This window comes from Colletotrichum acutatum, assembly GCF_030867785.1.
Source record: "Colletotrichum acutatum strain CBS 112980 chromosome Unknown BDZ83scaffold_8, whole genome shotgun sequence".
Taxonomy (NCBI): domain Eukaryota; kingdom Fungi; phylum Ascomycota; class Sordariomycetes; order Glomerellales; family Glomerellaceae; genus Colletotrichum; species Colletotrichum acutatum.
This window is the reverse complement of record NW_026849002.1, coordinates 527,805-544,147: the sequence shown is the minus strand read 5'-3', so window position 1 is coordinate 544,147 and position 16,343 is coordinate 527,805. Positions and strand designations below refer to the sequence as shown.

The 16,343-nt window shown below is 54.4% G+C and overlaps 5 protein-coding genes across 5 annotated transcripts; 2 read left to right on the top strand and 3 right to left on the bottom strand.

The window, feature by feature from the left end:
- Window positions 1-28: 28 nt before the first annotated feature.
- BDZ83DRAFT_747789 (uncharacterized protein) lies at window positions 29-366 on the bottom strand (the record flags this gene model as incomplete). The annotated part of the gene is made up of 2 exons (XM_060513502.1): window positions 29-187; window positions 253-366. 2 exons carry the CDS (start codon window positions 364-366, stop codon window positions 29-31), a joined length of 273 nt encoding a protein of 90 aa, XP_060370218.1.
- BDZ83DRAFT_425853 (uncharacterized protein) lies at window positions 243-1,444 on the top strand. Its single transcript, XM_060503009.1, has 2 exons — window positions 243-1,352; window positions 1,434-1,444. Exon 1 carries the CDS (start codon window positions 408-410, stop codon window positions 1,074-1,076), a length of 669 nt encoding a protein of 222 aa, XP_060370217.1. The 5' UTR covers window positions 243-407; the 3' UTR covers window positions 1,077-1,352; window positions 1,434-1,444.
- A 1,106-nt stretch (window positions 1,445-2,550) lies between these two features.
- On the top strand, window positions 2,551-3,784 carry BDZ83DRAFT_567326 (phosphoglycerate mutase; the record flags this gene model as incomplete). The annotated part of the gene is made up of 4 exons (XM_060503944.1): window positions 2,551-2,729; window positions 2,912-3,175; window positions 3,411-3,629; window positions 3,706-3,784. 4 exons carry the CDS (start codon window positions 2,551-2,553, stop codon window positions 3,782-3,784), a joined length of 741 nt encoding a protein of 246 aa, XP_060370216.1.
- Window positions 3,785-3,915: 131 nt separating this feature from the next.
- Window positions 3,916-6,756, bottom strand: BDZ83DRAFT_715950 (S-adenosyl-L-methionine-dependent methyltransferase; the record flags this gene model as incomplete). Its single annotated transcript, XM_060511800.1, has 4 exons — window positions 3,916-4,428; window positions 5,651-5,737; window positions 6,109-6,322; window positions 6,713-6,756. The coding sequence occupies 4 exons, from the start codon at window positions 6,754-6,756 to the stop codon at window positions 3,916-3,918; spliced, it is 858 nt and encodes a 285-aa protein (XP_060370215.1).
- An 8,188-nt stretch (window positions 6,757-14,944) lies between these two features.
- On the bottom strand, window positions 14,945-16,095 carry BDZ83DRAFT_425597 (uncharacterized protein). Its single transcript, XM_060503008.1, has 2 exons — window positions 16,044-16,095; window positions 14,945-15,907 (listed from the first exon to the last, which is right to left on the bottom strand). Exon 2 carries the CDS (start codon window positions 15,694-15,696, stop codon window positions 15,040-15,042), a length of 657 nt encoding a protein of 218 aa, XP_060370214.1. The 5' UTR covers window positions 15,697-15,907; window positions 16,044-16,095; the 3' UTR covers window positions 14,945-15,039.
- Window positions 16,096-16,343: the final 248 nt, after the last annotated feature.

Below are 16,343 nucleotides of genomic sequence, written 5' to 3'. Positions count from 1 at the left end.
CATGTTAGACTTTTGACGGCGTCCGTGGTTAGCTTTCCGGCTTCTTGGCCTCTCCCTCTTTTATCCTCTCATCCAGAAACTCGAGCTTTTTTTCCCACTTGCGGCGCTCTGTGACTAACCGGCCACGCTGGCCCTGCAGGAGAGAAATTTGCTCATCGTATGGAGACTCCCAGAAGCTTTGTCGTTCCTGACGAGGAAGAACTTCATTAGTTTTTCGTCGCGCGGTTTCCCCTATTAGATATGCTTCCTTACCTCTTTCCATTCCTTCTGTGTCTTCAAGCCTGCGCCATAAGTGGCGCCTGTGAAGATGATGGCAGCGCAGCCGGCGGCAGTGAGGCCAGCGCGAAATTTTGTGAAGCCACTCATATTTGCCCAGTCTTTGCTTTTGATGTCTATCCCCCTCTTGTATGTCGAAATTTTGGTTCTTTGTTGCTGGGTCTGCAAAGGTGCCTCACCAATACTCCCTCCAGACTTCTCTCGATTTTTTACTCCTCTTATCATCCACGCCGTTGAATCGTCGGTTCACGGTGGTCAATTCGTCGGTCGCGGGAGAGAAGGGATTCCAACGGGAGCGCGAAGATGCCGACGAGAAAGATGAAGAGGAAGAATCGTTCGAAGAAGTGGTGGTCGTCGAGTCGAGAGAGTTAGCTCGCCTGTGGCCTTGTGGTCTCTCGAGCGGCGTTGATGGAGAATGCCGCCGGCGGGTCGTTGTCCCAAAGGGATCGTACTCGCAATCGCAACAAGGAGAACAGCAATCGGTTGTAGTCGTCGTCTTCAATGTCGGCGTTGACGGGTGTGTAGCGGGGGCGCCGGGCGCAGTAGAGTACGGCCAAGCGATGAGCTCCAGCGCGTTCGCGTCGGTGGTGTCGGTGTCGTCGGTAGTCTCGGTGGCAGTCCAGCCGGGAGTGGAAACGCCGCGGCGGAGGAGGCCCCGCTGTAGACGTTGGCGCCGAGGAAGAAGAGGAGACGACGGGAGCCCCAGCGCTCTTAGTAATCGTCCTGTCAGAGCCGGGGTTGGCGTGACGTCGTCGCTTCGGGTCATTACTGATGTTGAGCGGGTAATTCAATCAGGTTAAGAGGGAAGGAAAAAAAGACTCATAAGAGGCGAGTTCGTGCAACCCTCGAGATAGAGAGAAGAGTTGCCAAATAACCAAAAAGGCATTCAAACGAGCAAAGAGTGTGTGGGAGACATTGACCTTTTTGTCGATTGCGCCATTACGAACTTCCGAAGCGAGCAAGAAGGGTTAAGAGATATGAGACGTCGAGTAAGAACCACCCAGGACCCCCAACTACCTTTTTTTTCCGCTGCCCAGGGCATCCTCAAATGGGCTTATTCATTCCCACTTCTACTGGTGCGTTGAAACAAACTTCGTGAGAGCATCTCTCTTTCTCCCTCCTCTTCTCCTTCCCCTCACCATTCATCCCTACACCAGAGCAGCGTCCATCCTCCTTTCCTCGGGTCTTCTGACCTCACATTCGCCACGACCCTTATCGAATCCCCTGCCTCGTTTCTCGCCTATTCTCTCCCCGTCGAGCAACGGAAAGTCGCCGCAACATTCACTTTTGAGCAAATGATCACGACCAGGTAGTTCTTGCCCGTGTGGGGTTCTGGTGCGCCCCCCTGCTCGTTACAGCCCTTGCTGAAACCTTTCTCATGGCGCACTACTACGGAGGATCTCCCTCTCTGCTACACTACAAGCCCAAAAAGCCTTTCTCACATTTTCCACCCATCCCCCATTCTGACCTATCCTGGACCGCATAAAACCAGACAGATGTCACAAAGCCGGATGACGACGGGTGGAGATGGGACGCAGCCTGCGGCAAGTGCACGCGAGAAGCGACGAAGTGCTACCGTTGCGATGGCCGAGGCTGGGGCTAGGAAAAGATGCGATACAGGGGCCAGTAAGAGGGGGCAAAATGCTTGTCTTCTCGCTTGTCATTGTCGGGGAGATCAGAACATCGGACACACGATACGACAAAGACTTTGAACAAGAGACTCAGCACTGCCGCCCCCGCACAGCCTTGGCTTGATTTGGCAGATTTCGTTGGATCTTGGCCTGGGCTGTGGACTCATGGGCCAAAGTTGGCACTTGCAGAAAACAAACCATTGATGAACTGTGTCAAGGATTATGGCAAGCGCCGTTACGATTTACACGATATCTCAAAAGGCTATGCGCAGAGCTGAGAATGGGATGCGAAGACGGGAAGAGCGGGACGGCTGGAAAGCCAAATTTGGAAAAACCCAGAAACGTCACGTCAAGTCCATCCGTCTCAACTTCCTCTCATTTACATCCCACCATTCCAGGTTCCGGGCCCTCTTCATGCATTAAACGTCACAAGCACATACACACGTCAAGATCTCGCTGCTGCTGCTGTGTGTGACAGGATCAAAAGCTGACTCGGGGGCGTCCCTGCGCCGCCCTCCATTAGACCCCGAAGAACACTTAGACATCGGTAGAGATCGCATAACATTTCCCACCCATCCCCAATCCGAGATTACATCCGCTGTCAAGTCGGCTTCCGCGAGACGGTTTCGTAGCACCCGCCGCCATGACGACTCCCCGTGCCTTTGTCATCCGCCACGGCGAGACGGAATGGTCACTAAACGGCCGGCATACCGGCAGCACCGATATCCCGCTCACTGCTAATGGCGAGAAGCGTGTGCGCGCTACCGGCCGCGCCCTGGTTGGGAGTGATCGCCTCATTGTGCCCAAACGAATCTCTCACATGTGAGTTGCGTGTAATTGTCAAGCCACGTGAGGGGGGTGATCAGGACTTCCGTCTCAAGCATTCAGACCTGCTCTCAAACACAACTTTGACGATCCAGGTCCATCAAATGATGTCAACTAGCACTCACCCTCCATCTCTATGTAAATCCCCTTGGCCATGGGCTATGCTAAAATCAGATCAGCTACGTCTCCCCTCGCAAACGCGCCCAGCGCACCTTTGAACTGCTAAACCTCGGCATCAACGACAACCTCCCCTGGAAGGAACACGGCGAGATCGAGGGCAACGGCCCGCACTGCAACGCCTGCGTCGAGGTCACCGAGGACATTCGCGAATGGGACTACGGCGACTACGAGGGCATCACGTCGCCGGAGATCCGCCGCTTCCGCAAGGAGCAGGATCTTTCTGAGAACTGGGACATTTGGCGCGACGGCTGCCCCGGCGGCGAGTAAGTCTTTTCTCTCCCACCCCAGACGTACTTTCTTCCATTCCATGCCTTGTCAAGTCGTACGGTTTCCCAGGACACGCATCGTCGGTGACCTAGCTATCGACGTGGTCAGAACCGGTGGATAAGTGCCGCTTCGAGGAACCGGTTATAAGTCAACGACGTGATGTACAATCTCATAAATAGCCAACGTGGAATTTCAACACTGAGACATCCCGAGCTAATCTCTGCTACGCAGGAGCCCCCAAGACGTGACGGAACGTCTGGACCGCCTGATCAAAGACATCCGCGACAGGTGGCACAGCCCCGTCATCGGCAACAAGGACGCGCCCAACGGGGACGTCCTCGTCGTTGCCCACGGCCACATCCTCCGCGCCTTTGCCATGCGCTGGGCCGGCAAGACTTTGCAGGACGGGCCGGCCTTTCTGCTCGAGGCTGGGGGTGTCGGTACTCTGAGGTGAGTTCTCGAGTATAACAAAAGGTTGTATCCCTATGTTGAGCTAGCCAAGACTGACGTTGGGAAACCACCTTAGTTACGAGCACCACAGCATCGAGGAACCTGCCATTCTGCTTGGAGGTGCTTTTGCTGTTGATATCATTGATAAGGAATAGCGGGCCGCGGTGGTCTAGGTAGACTGGAGGCATGGTCTTTTTCAAGCATGTTCCGCTCGTCGTCAACTAAGAAGGTTCAAGCCTGAGTTCAAATATACAACTTTCATGACATCTCGAGCTCGTTGATATGTCTAGGCCTTGGTTCCCCGCGCCAGAAACACGCGCCTCTTCATCCCCTGCCCCGAGCCATGCCCATGGTCATGTCCCTTTTCCTCTCCATGACCATGCCCCTCGTGCCCGTGCCCATGATCGTGTCCATGCCCATGCCCATGTCCCCCAAAAACAACACCACTCCCAAGCTCCTCCATCCTAAACCCCTCTCCCGCCCCAGCCTGCTCAAAGATGGCTCTCATCCTCTCCTCCGAAAACCCGTGATGCATAACAGTATGCGCAGCAGGCAACGCGTGGTCCATCTTCTCGTGCGGCAGGAAATCGAGAATGATGAACACGCCGCCCGGACGCAGCCGCTCGACCAGCCGGCGGGCCGAGAGCTCCGGGTCCTCGAAGTGGTGGAACCCGAGACCGACGCCGGCAACGTCAAAGTCGCGGAAGCGGCCGTCGTCGGAAGCGAAAGCCGCGGGAGACGGATCGGCCGGGTCCGTGAGGTTGCCTTGGTAGGCGTGCATTTCGTCGGTGGTGAGGCCCTGGAGGGTGGTGGGTGGTTATGTCAGTTCATCGGGGTCAGCTGAAGCTTGCCGCTTCTATCCGCGATTTTTTCTTTGCCCCCTCTTTTCGTCTTTTCTCTTTCATGTCATCGTTCTCTCCGTGTCTCATGTCTCATGTACTTTTTGCGGCAACTTTGCGCAGGGGCTTTTTGGATGGTCACGCAATATCTTCCCCGTGCGCCGGGACGCCCGCACAAACCCGAGCCCGCACAGGCTTGTTCGGTCTACGGCCGAGCACTCGGAGGAAGATGAGAGAGGGGAAGGGAGGATAGAAGTGCGGGTGTGCTCGCCCGAGACGGCAACTCTGTCATCAAAAAGATGGGATGAGATGAGATTCTTGTGAGATCCGGGGAGGGGTGGGTAGGGTGAGGTGAGAGAGAGATCTAAGGCTGTCCAATTAGAGAGGGAGTGGGGGGGGGGGGGGCGAATCGAAAATCGCAAAAAGTGAGTGCGAGAGTTTTCCTGGCAAATGTCCACGTCATGTCATGGCGGGGTTCGAAAAGGTCTGAAGGTCAGCAGGGCTGAGATGAGACCAACATGAGGTGTGTGAGAGGGAAGAGCAAGAAAGAAAAGTGACTCGTGGAGAGAACGTACCCGTCCGTCATTCATCGTGGACGACGACGACGACGACGACGACGGAAACGCTCAGACGAGGGTTTTGACTTTCTTTCCCTTCCCTCCCTGCTCTACACTCCGCCACGACAAGCCTCTTCCTTTCCACTTCCCCAGAAGATTGTCTGTGCTCTCTCTTCTTTGCCGAAACGAGTCCGTGAGCAGGTATCCGCGTGTGGCGAACGATCCGGTCTTTTTCTTGCTCTTGTCTGGAGTCGAGCCAAGTCCAGGAGCGGCTGGCCGCATGGTCTCGTCTTTTTTATTTTTTGCGTCTGGTGTCTGGTGTGCGTGTACACCTTTCCTTTCGAAACTCTCCCTCCGCCCTCCCATATATCTCTCTCTCTCTCTCTCTCTCTCTCTCTCTCTCTTGTCACCTTCCACTTGGATGCCCGGTCTGTACGTCGCGTGTGGGCAGAAATATCTGGTCAAAGGGGAGGTGAAGAAAAGGAGAAGTAGGTGTGTATGTAGAGAACGACAACTGGAAGTCTGAATGGGGAAACCGAGCTATTTTGGACTCATCTCTCTCTCGCCTTGTTCTGACTGCCTCGACCTCGAACGAAATAAAATCAGTACCAGCTTTCCAACGTACCTGGTTCTCGGCCCGGGCGTTGTAGGCCGCCACCATGTTTTCCGAAATGTCTATGCCGACGCAATGCGTCGTGAACTGCGCGAGGGCCTGTCGTTATTTTTTGGTGTCAGTCAACTTTGTCCCAAGTATAAGTCTACAGCCCGGATCTCCTTTTCCCCATGTGAAAGTGTGCTAGACCCCTCAAAGGAGGAAGAATGAAAAAGGAAGCGTACAAAGAATGTGTAAATGACAAGAAAAACAAGTAACACGAACATGTTGTACACGACATCTGAAACAAGAGCAAACAAACTTACGTGACGGACGAGAGAAGATCTCATCCACGCTCTCTCGAGTACTTGCTCGAGGGAGGCGATATGCTATCCGAAAACATGTCAAAGGTGACAGACGGTTGTAACATAATCGTATCGTCCTCAGAAGTAGAAAATATGACAGGGAAAGAAAGACAAATAAAAACTCACCCTCGATATCAAGCCAGTTCCACAAGCGTAATCAAGAAGTCTCACAGACCGACCATTCGCCGCCGTCGGTTGTATTGCGCTCTCGCTCTCGCTGTCATCATCATCGTCATCAACTACCCAGTCTGCGCCGATAAAGTCCTTGCGCTTGCGAATCTCCTTTTCGAGCTGCAGGATGGTCTTTTCGTACTTTGCGTCGTACTCGGCTGCCAGCTTACTACTCAACGAGTTAGTTTGTGTAAGTCAAACTCCATGGGCCTCTCCATTTTATTTTTATTACATTCGCTCGAAATTTCAATGGGAAAATGCAGTTCAGAAAGGCGAAAAGGAAAGGGCGGAGGAAGATATTTGAACCAGTAATTCTACCAGGGTCCAGATGATGTTTAGGAAAAGGGAAAAGGGGTTGAGGCAAGTACACCTCAAAAGTTGTGAAGAGTCTCGAGAGGCGGATTGTGTTTGTCATGTGTGCACATCTGCAGGAACCCGGGGACGGTTTGAAAGCAGACAAATATTGGAAGTCACTCAATATCATCCCGTCATTGCGTTCTTCCTTCCTTATGAAGACATTATAATAAAACGGGTGTGAAAATGTGAAATGTGTACGTACTTGAAATAAGCCTTGTTGGCGCTGGCAGTGTCATTCTCAGCCATGGTTGTCGACGGGGATATATTCGGTGAACGGAACGTCGGCGGTAATTTCCCCGGGCAGATCTCGAGCTGGCGTCCCGGTGTGTATCCGTAAAGTAAGGTGCTTGGTATATGTCCAGGGTTACCGATATCTTTGGGGTTCGGAAATTTCGTCTTCTTCTCGTTTGTCAACCCCTCCTTTGGTGTTCTTCGTCTTTTTGATTGGAGGAGAAAAGAGAAGAATAGAAAAAAAAGATACGTCGTCTGCAAGTGCCTTACTCAGCTTTCACAAAAGCGTTGCAAAAATAGAGGACCAATATGTCAGAGTTTCTTGATCATCAGTAATTCGATGATGCTACAACCATTCGACGTTGCTTTTATTCCTTTTTCGCACGGAGAGTTTTCGGTCACTTCGTAGCTGTACTGGTAGGTCCAGGTCCGCGGAAATAATCCGGCCAAGAAGGGGTCCAGTGCTAGCTACTAAGGTAGGCACGATAGGTTAAGAAACTCGGCGGTGGGAAAACCAAAAAAAGTCTCCAGTCCACATAAAGGCGCCGGGAGGTACTTTAGTCCCCGAATGGAATGATGAAGGGACTACACACGAAAAAGAGTACCGGGGCGGGGAATGGGATAATTGTGGAGGCACCGCTACGAGAGGGCCTATCCGTACGCAGTACTGCGTACGGAGACCTCAGCGTAGGTATTCGTACCCGGCACGGGCGGGCAGCGAGGAAATGTGACACCTGAGATTCATGGCCTTAGGTAAGGCAAGGAAAGTCCCCCGCTTTCAACAGCTTAACAGCAGCCTCTTCATCACGTGATGAAATATGTGTGAGACTGGGATGGCACGGGGGCGTGGAGAATTTCGGGGTAGGTTCAGCGTTGTGGATTCCTTCTCCCCCGTCCGGTTCTGGCAGGAATTCAGTCAAAGTGCCTGAATCCAGGGCGGAGGGGGAAGGGGCTCAGTGTGGTGAAGGAAGAATGGCGAACTAATAGAGATCTGTCCCGTTCCCCCCTTTCCTCTTCCTTCCCATCCCAACCCGGCTTTGCCTTGCCTTGCCTTCCTAGTCAACTTGAACGGTACCTTACCTCGCACCGCGTCTGACAAGAAGGTCGCGGCCGCGGCGCTCCAGGTCTCTCGGGGAACCGGAGAAAGGGGGGGGGGGAGGGTTTGGTGGAACCTTGACAACTGGAGTCCCCTACCTTTACGAATTCCTTACCTTCTGAAGGAGCAAAGAAGGAGACCGTCATCCTGCACGTCTGCGGCTGCCTCGTTATTCCCCCTTCCAAGGCTCGCTCCCAGGAGTCAGGAGTCAGCGCTCACAGCCATGGCACGCCGTACATCCATTGGCATCCACCATGGATCATGGCCGAAACCCTGGGGCCGCCGCCTTTTTGCGGCGCATCTTTCGTAGCCCACCGAAGCGACCTCGGGCGGGATGCGAAGACGCACCCGGGGCCCAAATCAGGTTACAGCCGCGGGCCCGGCAAGGAAGAGAGAGGGGGGGATGGAATGGGATGCCCGTCCGAAATACCCACTGCAAGCGTGGCAGGTTGGACGGCAGGACCTGGCTTGACTAGCATTTTCCTCTTCCGTACTCCGTGAGTTCATGGTGCGTGGGCACACACATGCACACACATGCACACTCACACACCAACACGCATCGCTTCGCAACCCGAGCAGCGTTACCTGCCCGCCGTCGAGTCATACAAACAGGTACATGACCCGGCACTGCAAGCAACACAGAGAGACCAGAGCTGTGACAACCCAGAACCGGCCGTAAGCATGCCTGACGAGGTATGTGTTCCCTTGCACCGACGGGTCGTTCATACCACAGTACCTGCTCCGTACATGATACGGCAGCGCAAGAAAAAAATTTGTATCCAGCCACCGAACAAGGATCGAAAAAGCAAAGACAAACTCTGAATGAAGCCCGAGAGACAAATGCCGGGGGAGGACAACACGGGGCGTGACCGTGACGGGGTCGACTTGACGGTGTGTGACCGACCGGGGCTGACGGGGGGGCCACCGCCGGGTGTTGGGAAACAGACAGGTGCCGTGGACAGGTTTTTTTGGTGGTAAAAAAACAAGCGGATCGACGCCGATCCTGCTGCAGGCCGCATCGGTCCGCAGCTTGTGACTGCAGCACCATGCGGGCGGTGACGGGCCCAAGCGGCCATGCAGCAGCACCAAAGGTCTCAAGGTCGCACGAATATCTTCGGAGGCCGTCTTAGTGGTTCGAGCCCACCCCCTTGGGTGCTACCTGTCATGCAGCTGGCCCGAAAGAGCGTGATTAGGAGCTTGGGAGCCCGTCGTGAATGTCCCAGTCGAAGAAGGGGAGGGCGACGTGGTCCATGGTATGTATGCCCGGCTGCCTGGGGGCTGGGCGCCGATGGATGGTGAGTGACCAGAACCTAGGTAGATGAGCCAAAAAGAACCAAAGTACTGTACATGATGCATCGCCAATAGACAGCTACCTCAGATGGGATGGAGCGAACTTTTATTGTTAGTCTGCAACTCTACTGCAAGGTATCGGCGGCCACGGACGCGAGCCGGGGGAAGACATGTCGATTTCTTTTGGCGATGGGTGGTGAGCAAGCGGGGGGACGGGACGAGGTAAGATGGTGGGTGAGGAGCTGGTCGCCCGTATGACTATGCGAGGAGAAAATGGTGGGAAAAAACAACAGAAAAAACCCCCAAATTGAAAAGGAAGGAAAGGAAGCAAGAAGAAGCAACCCCTCACGGCTACTCCTACCATACTGTCAGAAAGTCAGACCAAAGAAAAGAAACCCTCACGACCCCTCTCCAAGCGCTTGCTTTTTGCCGTTTCGGCTGCCTTGCTGAGATGGATTGCACACCTTGAAGAGTCAGAGTCAGGGACCTCTCAGAAAGAAGCCGCCCACGATGTGTGCATCCCGGAATCGTGCTTGGTATCCGGATGGGTTGTTGGTTGATACGTGCTCCCATCTTCTTCCCATAGGATCCCAGTTCATTTGTACCACCGGCCGCCGCCGCTGCCGCCGCGTGGCTTGCGACGACAAAGCTGTCAGATCTGACAGGTCATCTCCGCCTCGTTTGTCGACCAACAACAGTCACGGTATCGCATGACAGAACCGTCGCCTGCGCCCATGAGCTGCATTCCGTGATCGAGTGGGATACCATCGAGAGTGAAGGTCAGCGAGAAGACCGACCGAGAAAGAAGGAATTCTCTCTTCCTTCTCCGATCCGAAACTCGGCTGAACATCAACACATTGACGTGATGGCGAATGACAACGGGCGGGTCGAGTACGGGATGAACGGACCCGAGCCGCCCAGGACGGAGCATAGGTCAGTGCCAAAACCGCAACGAGCAGGTCAGATATTCTGCTCACCGCTGCTTTGCCGCTGCGGTGCAGTGTGCCTTTCCTGCCCCAACCATCCATATGCCTCCTCCTCTGAGCCAGCCCATCCTCGTTGCTTTCCTCCATGCTCAAGGGCCCCATATAGCTCTCCCCACCATCTCATGTAGCAGGTGTGCCGTTCACTTAGCACTCTCATATGCAGTCTAGTCCTCTGTGGGCAATGTGAATCTTGTGCAGTAGCGTGCTTGAGACGCTGCTACGTTCCTCGAATCAGTGCCCATCCATGAGTGTGTTCAGTCCGCCGTTGGAGGGATTCGACTGCTCTCATACAAGGCTTCTTGCCGACCAGTCTTTTTAACGAGACAGTATGACACAGAACCAGGAAAAGGTCATGCTCCAGGAAAAGCTGGGAAAGTATTCATTCGGATCGTTGGTGGGCCGAAGCTGATTGCAGTCCGTTCGATACACTACACGTCCCGCGGACGGGCTGGTTAGCTTGCACGACCTTAGTGCGGCGCGTCCTGTACCTCAGCCATGGTGTGCCGCAGCATACACTACAATCGCCGCCGTTGGACGTGGAGCTGGCCCAGTCTGCTTCATTTACGTACCGGACGACGATACAAGGAAGGGTTGGGGACGGACTATATGCGCAGCGGGAAGTCTGTTGAGCAACCGTCAATCGTCCATCCGGCATGGATCCTAGCCTATGGTTTCGCCTCTGGGCTGCCATGTCTCCTGGTCCTTGCTGCCGGTATCTTACTCTCCACTGTCCGCCCGCTCAACCTGCATGTGGCCGAGGTCCCGTGGGAAACAGTTGATGTGCCTGGGCACCCAGAAGCAGCAGCTATGCATCTATCTGCATGGCGATGGTCATGGACGTTGTAGCTCCTGGCATCCTGCCAGCCCACGTAGCCTGGCCCTGGGCCATCGATCAGTGGTATGGCTGGCACGCCTGACGTGCTGCTATTCGAATTGCCAGCACGGCTAACTGGGCGAGGAGCCCTGGCGGCGCACAAAGAGGGGGGGGGGGGAGCACGTCCGGCGAGGGTTGTGGCTGTACGAAGCTTTCGACCGTGGTGGGTTGGCGGCCAGAATCTTGCTGGCAACAGCCCTGTTCGAGCTCATTCCTCGACGACGCGTCTCAACCATGAAGCTTTCACCGCATTCTGCCGTCCAGCCCTCGTCCATGGTTTTGCCCTCTTTCTTCGTCTGATATCCGTCGATCGGAGCCTCAGTCTATTGCTGTTTGCAATTTCCACCCCATGGGCTTTGCCGCTTGACTCGACCGGGTCAAATCTCCCTGCTAATTCGATCTGGGCTCCTTTGCCAGGTCTGCCCGGCTGGCGGGCTGCGGCAGTGTCGTAGCATGTGCAGAAGTATCTGTACGCACTGTGCAGACAAGTCACTTCTTCTCCCATTCTGGTCTCCTGGTGGAAAGCGAGAACTGTGCAGAGTCTTGGGGTATTATTCCTTGTCGCCCATCCCCACTGAAAGTAATTTAGAACGGGCGGCTTGTCTCGGTAGAAGAGCTGATCGGATTGTTCCCCACGCACCATCAAGATTCAGTCGGATGCTGAGGGAGGAAGGAATAGGCAAATGACACGTCGCCGTCGCCGTCGCCGCGTCTATCGTAGGCGCTCATTTGAGTGTCTACAGGTGTAATATGCTTTCGCCGCATAATGGGAATGTCTTTGATTAATCTCGGGGCGCACAGAGCACAGGGACAGAAATCCCTTGCTTCCAATCCCACCCTTGGTCTCCAAGTCGGTAGCTTGCCTTGCCACCGACCCCTCTGGTGAGGGCCCAAGACTCGGCATTCGCTGGAAGGAACGGAGAGGGGGGTAAAGGGTGGTTACAATGGTCCCCATCCATTATTGCACGGCTAGTCACCGTTAATGTGTCCAAAAGTCAAGCCGAACAAGCTGGGGCAGGGACCGGGTACTCGCGAAAGCTGTCAAGGTCCAGGAGGTCAGTTGGACCAGGATGGAAACTTTCCATGTGCTGTATCGAAGGAGGTCCGTGGTGCTAGATCAAGTGGCGAGGCTCGATCGGCCAAGCGAGTTTGCCCCGAGGTTTTCTTTTCGGACGGAATGAAGGGGTAGGCAAGGTCGTAGGTAAGGTAAGGAGAAAGGGGGGAGGGTTATGTGAGGTACGGATATTGAAATGGTTGAGTGTGCACCGTAGGGGTAGAGGTTCCACACGCAATGGGGTGGGAGGTGAAGTGATTTGAGGTTTGCGTGGTTTGGTCTGGTCAAGGTCTCTGAAAAAGGAGTGCGTGAATGCGAGGGTGGTTGTCGTGGCGGGCCGTGGAGAGCCTGAGCAAGGGAATCGAAGGTAAAAAATGGGGAACGTCGCGGGAACGACGGCTGCATGCATACGCTTTCCATCACGTGATGTCCCTAAACTCAATGTCCCCCGATCTGTCCAATGGCCTTTGACAATCATAGACCCCCCCCCCAACGCCACTAAAACACGATTGCCTGTTGATAGCGGCCCAGTCGCTTGGATGCTACTCCTCGCCAGACAAGTACTGGTACCAGAAGCCAGGTAGGTGCCTGGATGGACAGGGTAAGAAAAACGACAGAGAGAAAAAAAAAAAAAGAAAAAGGCCAACCCGGGGCTCAAAGACTCCCAAGGTCAGCCCATCAATTGATTGGTTGGCTGGCTGCTTGGCTGTCCTGGTTGGTCTGGGGGTCTGTCTGGGGGTCTGTTAATAAAGATTTGACGTGCCGTTTTTGAGGTATCTTGGGTATCGTCAGGCTGCGATAATTACCCACCGGTCCTTGCCGGAGACGGCTTCGAATGTATGTAGATAGAGTCTTCGCTGCAAAAAGTACGAATCCCTTTTGCCCAATACCTCAAGGTGATCCCGGCCTGGGGAAAAGGTATGCACCATCAACAACATCACGTCTTGTCAGCCCAACCAACCGCAAAGTCAAAACGCCAGACCCGGGGGAAAAGAGGTAGACTCATTGGGTGAGCGCGGACCAGCCGGCGGCAAGCGTGCATTTGGCTGACATGCAGGACGTATATGGGTTGTCTAACAGTGAACCAGGCCGTCGAGATGACCGGACTGACAAGCTAGCAGCACGCCTCCCTTACCTTGTCTGGCACGAGCGTCGACGAAGTTGGGCTGGTGGCTAACATGGGACCATTTCCTGCCACACTGTCGCTTTCATGCGAATCTCAGGGCGTGCAGACTGCGGAAGCTATCCTCGAGCGCTGCCATCATCTTCCCCGACACTGCGAGTTGGGCGATTTGGCTCCACGAGGCCCGGCCCGCCTCTCAAAATGGTGCTTCTCGTCCCACTTGGGATGCCTCACCACGGCACAGACTAATCTTACCACAACGAGCTATTCAAAAACTTTCCGGCTGATATTTTTCCATCAGTCTCTCCTCAAAAGCGGCGAACTGCTTGCACTTTTTGCTTGCTGCCCGGGCCTCACCCCGCCTAGTGAGACTGAGCAAAGTCGCGGAAAGAGCGACAACAGAACCGCTCCTGGTAAAGATTATAGATCCATGTAACTGTCGGGAGATGGACGAGCGCAATGAAGCATGGCGCTTGGATCAGGCTCTAGCAGCCCGTGGGCGACTATCAGGTTCAGATACGGTTTGGGAGAATTGCAAATTCAGGTAAGCAAAATAAAACCAAAAATTCAGGAAAAACCTAGCATCGTCCAAATGCTGCGGCCTGCATACAGATACAGATTGCGTGCTTGAGATGGGTGAGCCGGTTTGTACACTTCACGTGTGGATAAAGCTTTGTCTCTGTATGGAATATCTAAGTTCGTGGTATCAGGCGGATTGAGTTGAGAGCATCGTGTTTAGCCGGAATTGAGAGACTCGGACGCAGCAGTGTGCAATGTACTGCGCGGTTGACCAGTCTCTTGTTGAGTCCCAGATACTATGAATCCGCACATTAGCGTTGATATTGATTGTGCAGCGCGCGCGATGTCACTGTGCTGTTGTTCGATCCTCTCGGTGAGCCGATGCGTGTCTTTGCGGATTCGTTCAAATGCGGCAAAATCGTGTACTAAAGCCACACTTAGAGCTTTCCTGTCCATTTCTGTGCCCACTTCGATGTAAAGGTACGGCAATCAAACGGACTTGTCGTGAAACGTCTGAAGCGAAGCGAATATTTGCTACTGGCAAGGAAAGTCAGCAAGATATTTGCTGTCGAGCTCTTTTTTCAATTGCTCTTAGTTATACAGAATACTAGCGAGACACTGGTCAATTCGGAATTTGTGGAGGCATCTGGATCAGCAATGTCATCCGTACCAGGAGGAGGGCTGGGAAGGTTGTCCCCAATTATGCTGGAGGAAACGATACATCTTGCCTAAACAACCAGCGACGAGGAATTAAACAACAGGAAGTTCCAAGCCCTCTCGGAACATTTCGAGGCGGTGTCTGATGTAATGCCAATGCTGCTTAGGCAGTAGACCACCGTCGTGGGCTGGCGATTGAATCGCCTGTGTTGGAGTTCATACTACATGCGACGGCGTGGAACCCCTGCTATCTCAGTCAACGGTGAGTCTGGTACTGGTCATCGGTTTCTGCAGGCCGAAATCGCCGTGATGATGTTCCGTGCTGGGACCGTAAATCAGGCGAGGCAGGGCAAATTCTTGGAATATTGGCTGTAAGCGGATTTCCAGACCGAACAGGCAAGCTGAGGGTTGTAGCATGCGTGTTGGTGAGATACCTGGTCTTGCGCCACTCAGGAATGACATGACGCTGCAGCTGATATCGAACTGGGTTAGGAGCAGATGCAAGTGCATCCCAGCAGAGGACGTATTACTGCATCAAGCAGACCTCCCTTTGTGGTTCTGCAACCTGCCCATAGGTGGTGCACAGACATGAAGGCGTTGGTGTCGCGGTGAGATAGATTGCCGTAGGGCCATCCGTATTGGCGAAGGTGATGGATATGCGGGATATGTACAACAAAACGGCAGAAACGGGAGTATCCTTTAGGGAGCGGGCGGCGCGGCGTTGCATGGTCGGCAGCCCCCGGTCCTTGCGCAAGCCCCCGGTTCCCTTTGCCTTAGCGTGACTAGGGGTAGGACCAAGTGAACCCCAATCTCGTCCACTCGCTCGCTCGCTCGCCAGTCCTCAGGATCCCCTGACGGTACATCGTCGGAACCGTCCCTCAAGCCAGTGCAGCCTGTCATGGAGTGATTCGAAACCGGAGTGCTGGAGGCAGCGGATAGAAAGATCTGACGGGCGCGATTCATCAACGCTACTTGATCTAAGGTGCGTCGAGAGCTGCGCAAGACAAAGGGGGGCGGGGCTGTCTCTGCCCGACCCATGAAGTCGGTACGAAGTATCTGTTTGTACCGGGTACACGAGAACTGTGGGTACCGGCAAGCTCCCAAGAAGAACCCATGAGCCCGGTGGAACTGGGGGGGTAGCCCCTCCCGCCAGAATGGACCGCTAAGAACGGAAAAAGAAAGTCTGACAGGCGATTGGGTCTGCCTTAGTCGCCCATGGCCCGACGACGGGGCTGTCAGCACAAGCCTCTGGGACTGGACCGAATCCATCCTGCTGCTGCTGTTGTTGCCGGTAGGGGTGTGGACGGGCGTCGCATTATCGCTTTGTGTCTCTGGGGCAGCCGACAGGGCGCACATCGGACAAGTTGATCAGTCAAGTGATCACCCGTAGGTGTGGGTGGGTAGCGGGAGAACAAAGGCAGGTTCTTCACCAATATTTGTCGAATTAACGCGGTGCGTCGCTCTCTTGAATCAGGGTTGGAAACGCAGTCGCACCATTCTCACGTCGCGAACCGATAGGGGATGGTTTGCAGCGATGTTTGCACCGCCAGTAGTATAGGTTGCGCGGCTGCTTCGAGTTCGTCATTATCGTCCATGATCAAACAATGCCCAGGCAATAAGACTCTATTGGTGAGGGGGGGAAGGGCGGCACGGGCGGATGTTCTGTTTCGCACACGCGCGCTGCAGGGTATGCTTAAACCCACCGAGGAGCAGTACTTGTCCACGTCTGATCATCGTAGATCTGTTGGTATCCGTACCTTGGTTGGCTAAGGACGCCGGGCCTAGTGCCTGCTGGTCTCTGGCCGACTGCTTGGTTGCGCGCAGATGGGATGAATGGGTAGGTAATTTATCCGAAGGCGTGCGCGGTGTGTGGGCTGCAGGTTTGGGGCGCTGAATGGCATCGTGTCGGTCGGCCGTCATGCCAGAGTGAAGGCTTCCCAACATCAGACCGTATTTAGCGGGTCTGCTAGCCGGTAGTTGGCGGACGGATAGTCGGCGTTCCA